At 38.1% G+C, this 13781-nt stretch overlaps 1 protein-coding gene and 1 pseudogene across 3 annotated transcripts in view; both read left to right on the forward strand.

The window, feature by feature from the left end:
- Positions 1-13781, forward strand: part of EEIG2 (EEIG family member 2) — a 150544-nt gene that overhangs the window by 46635 nt on the left and 90128 nt on the right. For all 3 annotated transcript variants that reach the window (XM_069541244.1, XM_060026449.1, XM_060026458.1), the window contains exons 2-3: positions 3037-3157; positions 12206-12235. In XM_069541244.1, coding sequence (XP_069397345.1) covers positions 3037-3157; positions 12206-12235 — 151 coding nt within the window. The remainder of the gene's footprint in view (positions 1-3036; positions 3158-12205; positions 12236-13781) is intronic.
- On the forward strand, positions 9434-10564 carry LOC132425485 (pleiotropic regulator 1 pseudogene; annotated as a pseudogene).

Raw genomic sequence — 13781 nt, forward strand, 5'->3', positions numbered from 1 at the left:
TTCAGGACCTTAGTTCCCCAACTAGGGATAGAACCCATGCCCCCTGCATTGGGAACATGGAGTCTTAACCACTGGACCTCCAGGAAAGTCCCTAAACGTATATAGTTTAGACTCTAAGTTCTACAAGGTATATTGTGGAAAATTGCAGTCCCCAGCCACTTCCCTGTTTTTCACGTGGCCTGACAGGGAAGGAGCAGGAGAAAAATACACCAACTTCTCTCTCCTCCTGCACTCCATCTTTGCGTTGTTTGTCCCTTTAGCACATGCAGAGGCAGAGGGCAGGGGAGCCTGGTTGATATAGTCCATAAAAGCCAGCCTCCTGGGCCACAGCAAAGGGCAGAGTGGATCTGGAATCACAAACAGAATATCAAGCCCAGTAGTTTTGTTTTCCATGAGTACTTTTTAGTTTCCTGTATATTCCTTTTTTAAAATTTAACAGCATCCTATTCCTGTATGGTAGATGTACTTTCTTTCTCTCTGAGAATCTTTTCTTCTTCCAGCATAGACTTTGTTTTCTTCAAGTTGCTTTTTGCTCTTTTTTTATCTCTGTCTCTCATATTAAGATAAGTGTCTGCTCATTTACTACGAAGCACTAAAAGTTAATTAGCTTTGTGCATATGGCGGGTGCTCATTGATTCAGATTTTCACTGTAGATTGTTTTGTTGGGAACCCTCCACATCCATCTCATTTTCTTTGGGGCTGATTGGCTTCCCCAGGGAATATTCTTTCCACATCTTGAAGAATATGCCCTGGCTCCAGCATTCTGAGGAGGCAGGTTAAGGGAGAAGATTGGAGGCTTCAGCATTCAGTGAGTCATCTTTAATCCACCTCCCCCAATATGGTCATGCTGTCATGCCATTTTCAATACCTTGCCCTCAAGTCAGGTGTTTCAGAGATCCCTTTGTCTTACCTTGTCAGGAGAATGATCTCAGTCTTCTGCAGGAGTCACAGGATCTGAGGTTCTGTTTCTAAAACAGTTTTCAATCAATCCTTCTGCCTTTTGGGCTTCCTTCATTCTACTTCAAGACCAATTTTAGATTCCTTCTCATGGCTTTCATTATTACCAGCTTAAGGTTCAGCTTTCTTCAGTTTGCTTAGTCAGTTATCACTTGTCTGTCCCTGTCCACTTCTTTTTGTCTCCTGTCTGGTTCTCTTTGTCCTTGGTGATGGTGACTTCAAATTTTTTCTTTTTTAAATTTAGAAGATTTTGGGGAGGGAGCAGAGGCTAATACAGGTACCCAAACTGCCATCCTTAACCAGAAGTTTTAATGTAATTTTATCAGAAAAGTAAAATAACAGGTGTGGTTTTTTTTTTTACTGTTATCTCTGATTCTTGATCATTATATCGGTGGTCTCAGTAACAGGAACAGCAAAGTGCCTTGCAGCTCAGCATACCCTTGAAGGGTCCAGGAGTACTGGGACATTGTTATATCTGCATACCTTTTTTGGGAAGCTTCAGAGGCCATGGCTGATGTCTTGACCCAAGTCTTGAGGCCAAGAGAAAGAAACAAAAATTTAAAAATTCTGGTTTTATTTTTTCTTGCTTGTTATTTTCATTATTATTCAATGATTTTTTTAATTCATTATTTTTGAGTATACAGGTTAGCTACTTCTCATCTTACTGTGGATGCCTTAGGTTGCCTGACAAACACCTTCAGATCTGTCCTTTGTCAAACAACTCTCAATGTGCCTGTGTTGTGACCATACAACTTGCACCCCTGCTGGATTGCTAGGGAAACTCCCCTAAGAACACATATACATTCTCGTCATATCATAATTCATTAAATCACCTAAAGCTTCCTAATGAAAAAAAAAAAGCTAAAGTTATGACAGTTAAACCTATGATAAAACACACACCCTCCTCTCTGTTTGCATGTCTGTTTACATGTATATAAGTAAACATATGTGCACGTACCACACACAAACACATACTTGGTTTTTAAATTATATTTGTTTTTGCACTTCTTGTTCTTGGATTTCTGTGCATTGATGGAGAAATCCATAAAACCAAATTGATTTGTCCCAATACAAACTCATTTTATTCACTGAGGCAGCTACTAAGTTGACTCCCTGTCACATTCACCGTCCTCAGCCTTTATCTAAACTTACAGCTCGCCCATCAGCTACTATCAATCATCCTGTAGAAGTAACCTCATCTATTACTTTCCTAAGAAAATGAAAACTAACCTGGGCTCTCTTGCCTTTCCTTTTTGCTTTCTCCAGCTTTGTCTTTATTTTTTCCCACTGCCTTTCTTTTCTTCTGTTGTTAGAGGAATAATTATCCTTCCTTTCTAAGGGAATGGTAGAGGGAACAGCATGTACAGAGGCCTGGAAACTTGAAAGAGCAGAGTTGTTGGACAAAATAGATAAGTGGACTTTTGAGTTAAATGAGCCTAGTTTAAATGCTAGTTATGCTACTTCCTACCTAAATGACCTAGAGTTATCTTCTCTCCTTGTGCTTCAGTTTCCTTACCTGTAAAGTGAGGATAATGCCAGCTACCTCCTAGGGTTGTTGTGAGATTAAATAGCATGTGGTAAACTGTCCATAAATGGTAGCTGCTGTTGCTCTTATGGCTGGAATAGGAGTGAAACTGTGACAGTAGCTCATTTTAGAATAAGTATTGTTCATATTTCTGTCTCTTACACTAACTAAACTATAAGCCATGTAACGTTAGAAACACTGTCATTCTGATCTTCGTATTTTAATCACCTAGCACATACTCATCACATCTAATACAAACAAACGTGTAGTGTGTGTTGAATGAATGAATAGTGAAGCATCAGTTTATATTGATTAAATTGATAAGTAAATTCCCTTTTTTTTCAGTTTCCTGTGGATAATAAAACTTTCTAAAGATTTTCAGATCACATTGTTAGGCATTTGTTTTCTTCAAGTTTCATTGTTTCCAAATACTGGTTTTTAATGTGTCATGTTTGCATTATAGACTTGAGTGAAAGAGTGTGTGTGCTTTTTATTTTTTAACATGTCATCAATACTAGTTAATTAACTGGTTCTTTTTTTTTTTTTTTCCTCAGGGAGGTGGTGCAAGCAAACTGTGTTCACTGGAGAAAGAAGTTCTCATTTATGTGCAAAATGAGTGCAAGTGCCACCACAGGCATCCTAGACCCTTGTATCTACAGAGTATCTGTGAGGAAGGTATAAAAACAGCCTAGTACTTCTCCCCTTTCAGAAACCATGATAAGTTCCATAGTCACTGACTCACTTTATTTAGCTGTACTTTATTGTTAGAACTGTTATATGTAATTTCACTTCACCCTTGCAGCATAATTTAAATTACTATGACAAATATGAGGAATCTGAAGTTATAAATTAAAATATTATTCAAGAACCTTCATCTCATCATCACTGTACATATAATTATTTGTATTAGTTTGGGGGCTGTAAATGTCTCTATCTTGCCATTCATTAAGTCTCTCTTCTTTATTAGGCACTGGTTTTAGGGACTTTATGTATTTTGTGTCTAATAACAACCCTGAAGATATGTGTTATTTTTTCCATTTTCAGGAAAACCAAGGCTCAGAGAGGTTGTTACTTGCCCAAATTCACTTAGCTAATAACTGACAAAGTAGGAACTCAAGCACAAATCTTTCTGATTCTAAGTCCATGTTTTCTTTTTTATATAGTTCCTTTTCCACTTATTAAGTGGAAGCATATTACCAATAATCTAAAAAAATTGCAATCTCAGATTGTTTCAACTTAATATATATCATATATATATCCTACCTCTTTGGAGTGAAAAAGAGAAATCCATTAGGAAGCCACTACTGGTGAATTAAACTACTTGCTTTAAAATGTAAACTTCATGTTTTACATTTTATATACATTTTTTAAATAGCCAAAGTAATAACATATACATGTTCAGAAATTAAATAGAGAACTATTTAGAATGAAAAGCAAGAGTCCCTTGCCTCATTCTTTTCCACTCCAGTTTTGCATCCTTCTGTATCGGATAAAAAGTTGTGTTTTTAGCTTTTTTATTCTGTTTTTTGAGTGAACTGATAGCACTATGATGTATATGATTGTATTTTAATTTCTCTTATACTGCTTAATTTACTCAGTTAAAATATATCACAAGCACATACATACATTTTATAGGTTTTAAGCCTTTAATGAAAATAGACCTCTAAAATAGTCATTTGGAGCAGCAATAGTTGAATGGAGGCTTTTTTAAGGGAAGGATGGTGCTGTGAAAGTGTGTATGGCATCATATTGACCTGGGTTTGAATCCCAGATATATCATCTATTAACTGTGAAACCTTAAGCAGTTCTCCTGACTTTTTTTTTTTTTTTTTTTTTTTTTTTTTTGCGGTACGCGGGCCTCTTACTGTTGTGGCCTTTCCCGTTGTGGAGCGCAGGCTCAGCGGCCATGGCTCACGGGCCTAGCCACTCTGCAGCATGTGGGATCTTCCCGGACCAGGGCACGAACCTGTGTCCCCTGCATCGGCATGTGGACTCTCAACCACTGTGCCGCCAGGGAAGCTCTCTCCTGACTTTTAAGAATCAGTTTTCCTCATCCAAATAAGGGTATAATAACTTCCTCATTGAGTTATTAGGATTAACCAAGATATAAGTAAATCATTCTACCTTCTTCCCTTGCTACCTTAATTCCTGCTGTGACTCTTACTTCGAAACTTTTTCTTTTTTTCTTTTTTTTTTTTTGTAGTAAAATTGCTTTGCAATATTGTGTTAGTTTCTGCTGTACAATGAAGTGCATCAGCTATATGTATACATATATCCCCTCCCTCTTGGACCTCCCTCCCACCCCTACCATCCCACCCATCTAGGTCATCACAGAGCACCGAGCTGAGCTTCCTATGCTATACAGCAGGTTCCCACTAGCTGTCTATTTTACACATGGTAGTGTATTTATGTCAAACCTAATCTCCCAATTCGTCCCACCCTCCCCTTCCCCCTGTGTCCACATGTTCATTCTGTACGTCTACGTCTCTATTCCTGCCCTACAAATAGGTTCATCTGTACCATTTTTCTAGATTCCACATACATGTGTTAATATACGATATTTGTTTTTCTCTTTCTATCTTACTTCACTCTGTATGACAGACTCTAGGTCCATCCACATCTCTACAAATGACCCAGTTTCATTCCTTTTTATGGCTGAGTAATATTCCATTGTATATATATACCGCATCTTCTTTATCTGTTCATCTATTGTTGGACATTTAGGTTGTTTCCATGTCCTGGCTATTGTAAATAGTGCTGCAGTGAACATTGGGGTACATGTGTCCTTTTGAATTATGGTTTTCTCAGGGTATATGCCCAGTAGTGAGATTGCTGGGTCATATGGTAGTTCTGTCTTTAGTTTTTTAGAAACCTTTTCTAAATGGAGTTTAAATCATGATTTTTGAAAGATGATCTGTCTTTGAATTTTAAGAAAAGGAAAATATGTAACCAATTTATGGTAGAGGATAACTCAGAATTCCTTTTTTAACTTTTCTTTTTTTTTTTTTTTTGCTACTTAAGGTAGGGCTTATTCAACTGAAATAAACCAGTTCTTCAGACTATAATGGTTTGGTGTATTAGTTAAGGCATATATGATAAGTTGCTAAAACAGAGACCCAAATATGCAATAACTTAAACAAAATAGAAGTGTATGTCTCTCTAGGGTAGTAGCCAAGGGATCCAGAGCTGGTAGAGCAGCTCTGCCATCTTCACTCTATGGTGCCCATTTTTAGATCCAAGGAAGTTGCTCTAGTCTCGTTATCTCTCCACCAGTGAGAATGAAGAAAAAGCCACATGAGAACAAATGTATTCCTTTTTAGTGCATGACTCAAAAGTGGTGCTAATGGCTTTTGCTCATGTCCTACTAGTTAGAACTTAGCTATGTGATTGTGCCAAACTGGAAGAAAAGCTGTGAATGTAGTCTCTAACCGAGTGGCTGTCAGATTCCAACACTAAAGAAGGAGAGAAGAGATATTGGTGAACCACTAGCATTCTCTTACCATGCTTGGTAAATGGAAATATTTACTGAACTTACTCTACCTATCCTATCTAATTATTATGTAAAAGTGAGAACCCATAAAGCAAATTTAGTAAAGTCAACTGTATAAATACTTTCTGCATTGCAAAAAATACCTTAAGATATAATATTTAACCAAATAGCTGGGCACCCCATGACCCAGTCAAGTTGACACATAAAATTAACTGTCACAGACCTGAAAGTTAAAAAGCCCTTTGTTAGATCACTAGGGCTGCTGTAACAAAGCACCACAACCTGGGTGGCTTCACACAATTTATTGTCTTACAGTTCTGGAGGCCAGAAGTCCAAAATCAAGGTGTCAGCAGGGCCATGCTCCCTCTGAAGACAAGGCTTTCCTTGACTTGTAGCTGTCTAACTCCAGTGCATGTCTATGTTCAGATTTCCCATTTTTTATTAAGACACCAGTCATATTGGATTAGGACTTCATTTTAACTTGATTACCTATGTAAAGACTCCTCTGTTTCCAAATAGGGTCATATTCTGAGGTACTGTGGGTTAAGATGTCAACATATTTTTGTGGGGAGCACAATTCACTCCATAACAGGCACTAAGATTATAATAAACCTGGGGATTTATGCTTCTGAAATTAATGGACTGGCTTGTTACAGGCCACCCTTCCCTCTGAGAACAACCAGAAAAGCTAGACAAAATATTAAAAATAGCTGCTTGAAGACATCAGAAGCTGCTTCAGTAAGGATTTAAGAGGCTTAAAATCATAGACCAGGGAAGCTTAAAGAGATGAGCCTGACATTTGGCATTGCTTTTACCCTCAAAGCATTTTCTCATTTGTAAGCAGTAGCTAAGGAGCTGAGCCAAAAGCAGTGATGGAGAGGCTAAGAAGCTGAGCTAAGATTCTGGCAATTTTACAGGACTAAGGGGACAAAAATGGAGTCCAGGGCCCACCAGCAGAAGGAGCCTTGGTAAATACTCCAAGCTTTTAGTTGGGACTCTCTAAGCTTTAAGTTGGGACTCTCTTAGCATTTAGTCTAAGACTCTCTAAGAGTTTCAGCCTAGAAGAAGGAGTATAGTGGCTATAGATCAACCCTTACAAAAACTGAATTTCAGCTTCCAATCAGCTCAGTTGCTGCTTGGATGAAGGTTAACTCAATCCCTGACCTTACTACTTGCCAGAAGCAAATGTATCAATATATTTTCTCTGGAGGAGGATAACATTACTCTGAGCCTAAAATTATTTCTTCAAGTTGTCACACACACACAGATTACCAAGCGTACTAAAAGACATGACTACATGACGAAAATCAAAAGGAAAAATAGATAATAAAAACAGACCCATGGAAGATACAGATTTGGAGAAGATCTAAGACAGACTTTTTACAATAAGTGTAATTAGTCATCAATACAGGAAATCAGAGCACTTGAAACTATTTAAAAAATCAAATTGAATTCTAGAACTGAAAAATACAATAACTAATATTCAAAGCTAAGTAGATGAAACTCTCAACAGATGTATTTAACAGCAGGTTTGTCACAACTGAAGAAAACCTTGGAAAATAAGACAAAGTAAAATATCCAGACTAAATTATGGAGAGAAAAAGGGTGGGATACACATAACAGAGTATAAGACATGGGAAACAGTGTAAAGGTTTCTCACACACACACACACACACACACACACACACACACATAAAATTGGAGCCCTAGAAGGAGATGTGAGAGATTGTGACTGAGGATCTTCTAAAACTGATGAAAGATACTGAGCCACAGATTCAAAAGTACCGTGACCCTCATGCAGGATAAACAACAAATATGACATGTTTAAAGATAGAAGACCAGCCTAGCTGGAACATGGAAAACATGGAAAGGGAAGTCCTTGATGAAGAGGTTGGAAGCACTGGATCAGGTAGAGCCTTATAGGAGTTTAGATTTTATTCCAATTAGATTTGGAATCAATTTGAGGATTTTAATAAGGAGAGACATGATCCTTTAAGATCACTTTTGCTGATCACTTTGTGATCTTTTAAGATCATGAAGGATGAATTACAGAGACCACTTAACTGATTGGAATAGTTCAGGTGAGGAATGCTTATGTTTTGGCATGGAGTTATAACAGTGGAGGTGGTATGATTCAGGATGTATTTTGGAGGTAGACTGCCACTAATGGATTGGATATAGTGAATGAGGGAAACTGAATTGAGAATAACTCTTAGACCTTTTGCCTGAGCATATGGGTCGATGATTGTGCTATTTATTGAAATGGCAAAAACTCAAAGTGGAGCAATTTTGGGGGCAGATAAATAGAGATCAGTAGGCCTATCTTGGCCATGTTAAATTTGAGGTGTCTATGTGACATCAAGTGGACATGTCATGTAGGCATTTAAAATACTACTCTCGGGAGAAGTTCAGACTAGAGATAAAGATTTGAGAGTCATCAGCATACAATTTTTATTTAAAGCCATAGACCTGAATGGGATAAACCAGGGAGAAAGTGTAGATAGAGAAGACAAGAGGCCCAGACCAAACACTTAGAGGTAGTATAAAAGTACTTAGCAGGTACAAGAAAGGAGGAAGAATTCATATATATCACTTCTTGTATACTTTTGGCCAGATCTTAGTTACACTGCCATAGTACAAAAACCAAGTGGAAAATGTAGTCAGTTACTTTATTTTGGGTAGCCAATGCCCAACTAAAAATAGAGGATTCTATTATTATGGAGAGGGGGAGAATGGGTAGTTGGGATACAACTAGCATTCTTTCCACAGAGGTTGAATAAAGGAATAGGTATTGCCAAGGAGAGTGAGGAGAAGCCAGAGAGGTAGGAGTAAAACTAGGCAATGTTGCCACTTGGAAATTTAAAGAGCAAAATGGTATAAGGAAGGAGGCAGAGTGGCCAAGCCTGTCAAATACTGTTGTGAAATTAAGTAAGATAAGACAAAGCCTTTGGCTTTGATAAAAATGGAGATCATTGGCAATCCTTAGAGCCACTGCAGAGGGAAAAATGAGGGCAAAAGCCCAATTAGAGTAGATTGAATAGAGAGTGGGATACAGCATATTTGGGTAAATCTTTTGAAGAGTTTGGCTGTAAAGGGGAACAAAGAAAAGAATTAGCCAGTAGAGACACAGATCACCTGGAGAAAGTTTTGTTTTGCTTTGTTTGATGAAAGGCACTATTAATGATATGACAGTGACCTAATAAAGAAGGAAAATTCGGTAATTCATAATGGAGTAGATCTGGTGGCATGGCCGCAGCCTCACTAAACGGGCAGGGAAGGGGAGGGATAACACATATTCACGAACAATAGAATTTACCATAGATTACTCTTCAGCTTATTTCAGTTTGCCTCTTTAAAGATGGAAATGGTAGATAATGCGTTGTGTATCTGGATTAGATAAGAGACAGCTCCATTCAGCAAACACATTTTTAAAAGTGAGTGAGGGAGAGCTGTGGCGGCGGTTTCCATCCTGTTGATGAGTGTTTCTTCCCTGCCGGAGCGACTACACAGACCATGGTGTCATGGTCGAGGAGGTACAGAAACATTCTGTGCACACACTTGTGTTCAGGTTATTGAAGAGAACCCATGTCATGTTTGTGGCTGATAATGGAAAACCTGTGCCTTTGGATGAACAGTCACAAACGAGAAATGGCAGTCAAGCTGCATAATGAGTATGGTCCTGTGTTGCATATGCCTACCTCAAAAGAAAATCTTAAAGAGAAAGGCCCTCAGAATGCATCAGATTCATATGGACACAAACAGTATCCTGCCAATCAAGGGCAAGAAGTTCAATGTTTGGTGACAGGTACACATCCACATCCACCAGGACCTAGAGTTGCTTTGACAGCGGACACTAAGATCCAAAGAATGCTGAGTGAATCAGATGCACAGTCCTTAGCTGTGGCATTACCTACTTCCCAAGCCAGGGTCGATGCAAACCATAGTGCACCTGCTGGAGGTGAATACCGACACCCTGGGGCTTCTGACCAGTCACAGCCTGCAGGGGCAGTTGTTATGGACGGTGGCAATGCCAAGACCTCCACACTGATGGCTAAAAAAGCCCCTACAATGCCAAAACTTCAGTGGCACCCACCGTGGAAACTCTACAGAGTGATCAGTGGGCATCTTGCCTGGGTTTGATGTATTGCTGTGGAACCTGGAAATCAGTGGTTTGTTACTGGATCTGCTGACAGAACTATGAAGATCTGGGACTTGGCAAGTTATAACTGTCATTAACTGGCTAGTGGCAAGTTAAAACGCACATCAGTACGGTGCGTGGTGTGATAGTGAACCCAAGGAGTGCATACCTGTTCTCCTGTGGAGAAGACAAACAAGTCAACTGCTGGGATCTTGAGTATAATAAGGTTATAAGGCACTGTCATGGACACCTGAGTACAGTATATGGTTTGGATCTGCACCCAACAATCAATGTGCTGGTGACCTGTAGCCGAGACTCAACAGCACAGATTTGGGATGTGAGAACTAAAGCCAGCGTACACACGTTATCTGGACATACTAATGCGGTGGCTGCAGTGAGGTGTCAAGCTGCATAACCACAAATTATTACTGGAAGTAATAACCTGGAGAAATAACTGGAGATACCAATGGACTTATTTGAAGCTATAGCAAGGGCTGCAGTCTTCTGTGAAGACTTCATATAAAAGTGTTACTTAAGTTTCTGATGCCTGTGCCTCTTTCTGGCATATACTGAGTTTTACAAACCCTGTCCTTAGCATCCTGATTCCCTATCAGGAAAGAAAATTTGTCACACTTCACTTTCTATAGTTAGAAAACAAAATTACAGGAACAATCAGTTTAAAATTTGTTTCAAATTAAGAAATTATACCGTAATTTTGAATAAGCATTTCCAAATATACATATCCCATCTTGCATGCTGTAGGTGGGAGTGTAGTTGTTACAACCTTTAGGAGGGTAGTTTTCCAGAATATACTGAAGATGCTTGGAATCTTTGGCTAACTCTTCATTAGAAATGAAATTACTAGGAAACTGCCTAATGGGAATAATCTGACAACTCTACACAGCAAGTTTATTTCACCTTTGTCTTTAATTAAAACTAGCCCAGATGTCCTAACAATAAGGGACTGGTATAATAGATTATGGTATCTTCATGTAGTTTCTCTCCATTAAGAGTGAGAAATATCTCTGGAATAACATGTCCAAATTTTACTCTTACATAAAAAAGGAAGCTGTGCAAGCATTTTTTTTTTTTTTTGGAAGAGTAACTTGTTAATGCTCTAAAAAATAATGGAAAAGTAACACCACATTGTTATCAGTGGCTTTGTGAGAGTGGGATTATGGGAGAACTTTCATGATTGGCTTTATATATTTCTATAATGTTTTAATTTTCTATAAGCATGTATTTTGTAAACTTAAAGGGAAAAAAAACCCACAAGAAAAAAAAAAGTGAGTGAGGAGAGGAGAATTTGGCCCTAATTTTAATGGCAAACACATAATACAGAGTACCTATACTGTGCGCTAAGCAGTGTTCTAAGTGTTTTACACTTAATTCTTGCATCTGTGTGATGTCCTAAATTGAGGGATTTGGCAAATTAATGTAGTTACATATTTTAAACTAAAATGCTAAGATATATATATATATATATATATATATTTTTTTTACTTTTCACTTTTGCCAGTCTCCTTCACTTAGATAAGAATTAGATAAGGGAGTTTCTACTGTATTACCATAGAACAATGCCATATATATTAAGTGGAAAAAAGTAAGGTATAGAACAGTATATGTAGTGTGCTATCATTTGAGTAAAGCAGAAATGTATATACACATCTTTTGGACAGTTCCTAAAAATTCATAACAGTGGTGTCTCTGGGGTGGGGGTTTCAACTCTTGTTGAAATCTTTGTACAGTATATTATTAATATGCTTAACTCAGTAATTAATTTAACCTTTCTTCGGTGACTCATGTTCTTGCAATGTGTCCAGGACATTTTTGGCAGTTTCTTCTTCAGCAAATAGATTAAATATTAGCTTGTCTTCTCACCATTTGTCTCCTTCAGATTTAAATTAAATTCTAAATAAAAATTCTGGTTATTTTCAGGGGGGCAGGGGACATCCAAACAGTTGGATTTAAGATCATCAGAATTTTACTCTGTATTTGCTAGCCTGTAAATATCTACCTCAAAATTATTTGACATATATTTAATTTTAAATCTTTAGTCATATGATATCCTTATAGTGTTTTTTATCTTTGGCAGGAATTAAAAGGTGGAAAAGCTTATGCAAAGGTAAGTTGGTGTTCTTTAACACCTTTGGAATTTGTAATATCATTCATTGCTATTTATAAGCTTAAAAATTAAATGGTTTGCTTTTCTAATTGCTGTTTAAGCTTGGCTGTTTTTAAATAAAGCAACTCAGAGATTGAATAGTTGGATCCAACATTAAATTATAGGCATATTCTTTCTAAATGTTGATTATGGGATGTTATTCTTAAGTTTCAGTTTCCTTACTGGGAGACAGTCTCTGGTTTGCATTAAACAATTGCAACTGTTAATTCAGGTTCCCTTGGGAAGTATTCTCAGTCCCACCCAACCCCCAGTGGAATAAGACTCCCCCTCTGTGCTCTCTTAGCACTCTGTATACATGATCACTACTGTCCTTTATACTTTTACTAGCTGTATGGAATTACTAATGAATGTGCTGACTTTTTTGCTGCACAGAAGGAATTAGTAATTAATAATACTACCAGAAACCCAACTCTTTTATTTCTAAACCTCTTTAATCTCTAAACCACTTTTTTGTTTTTTTTTTTTTTTTTTTGGCCACGCTGTGTCACTTGCAGGATCTCAGTTCCCTGACCAGGGACTGAACCTGGGCCACGGTAGTGAAAGCCCGGAATCCTAACCACTAGGCCACCAGGGAACTCCCCACATACTCCTCTTGTATTTCTCTGTGATGGTAGCTCCATCAGTCTAGTCATCTAAGCATCTGAGCCAAGAACCAGGGCACTAGTTTCAACTATCAAATCTACCTACCCCTCTAAAACTAGTTGGCTGCAATATCAGTTAGGATGCTCTTTGGTACAAGTAACAGAAAACCCTCCTCACCTAGAGATTTTTTTAATCTCACAAAACAGGTAGATATGAGATAGAGCTATAGATGTGAGATAGAGCTGCTCCAGAATTGGTTAATCCACTGACTAAAGAACATCATCAAGAATCCATGTTACTTTTCTCTTTTTTTCTTACATTCTCTATGTGATGGCTTTGTCCTTGGCTAGCTCCCTTCATGGTCAGGAGGTGGCTAGCTGCTCAAGTTTTAGTCAACACATTCACATATGACAGAGCTCAGCTGTTTTCCCATTTATGACTTTTTCAAGTGAGAAAACTTTTCCTACATGGCCCCCAGAGGATTTCCCTGTACCTTTGATTGTACACAACTGGATCATATGCCCACTCCTCAACTAGTCGTGGGCAGTAGGAATGCATTGCCATGGTTAGCTTAGACTAATCACAATTTTACAGTCAGCTAGAGGTTGGGTTACTTTCCTTGTGTACATGGATGAGCTAAGAGTGGACACTTGAATAAAATCAGGACTTGCTAGCAAGGAATATCAGGGCATTGAATGATGGGTAGGCAAAAAACAGTCTGCTTTGACTGACAGATCTTGATTTCTCCCTTCTAAAAAGCTTTTGAAACCATCTCTTCTCTCCAGTCCCAAGACCACTGCCCTAGGTTATGCCTTCATTATTTCTTATTTAAAACCTGCATTGGCCTCCTATCTTTTCTGTGCCTCTGTCATCTCCCACCAGTTCATCCTCTATATTATTGCCA

Source organism: Delphinus delphis, chromosome 1 (genome assembly GCF_949987515.2).
Source record: "Delphinus delphis chromosome 1, mDelDel1.2, whole genome shotgun sequence".
NCBI classification, from domain to species: Eukaryota; Metazoa; Chordata; class Mammalia; order Artiodactyla; family Delphinidae; genus Delphinus; species Delphinus delphis.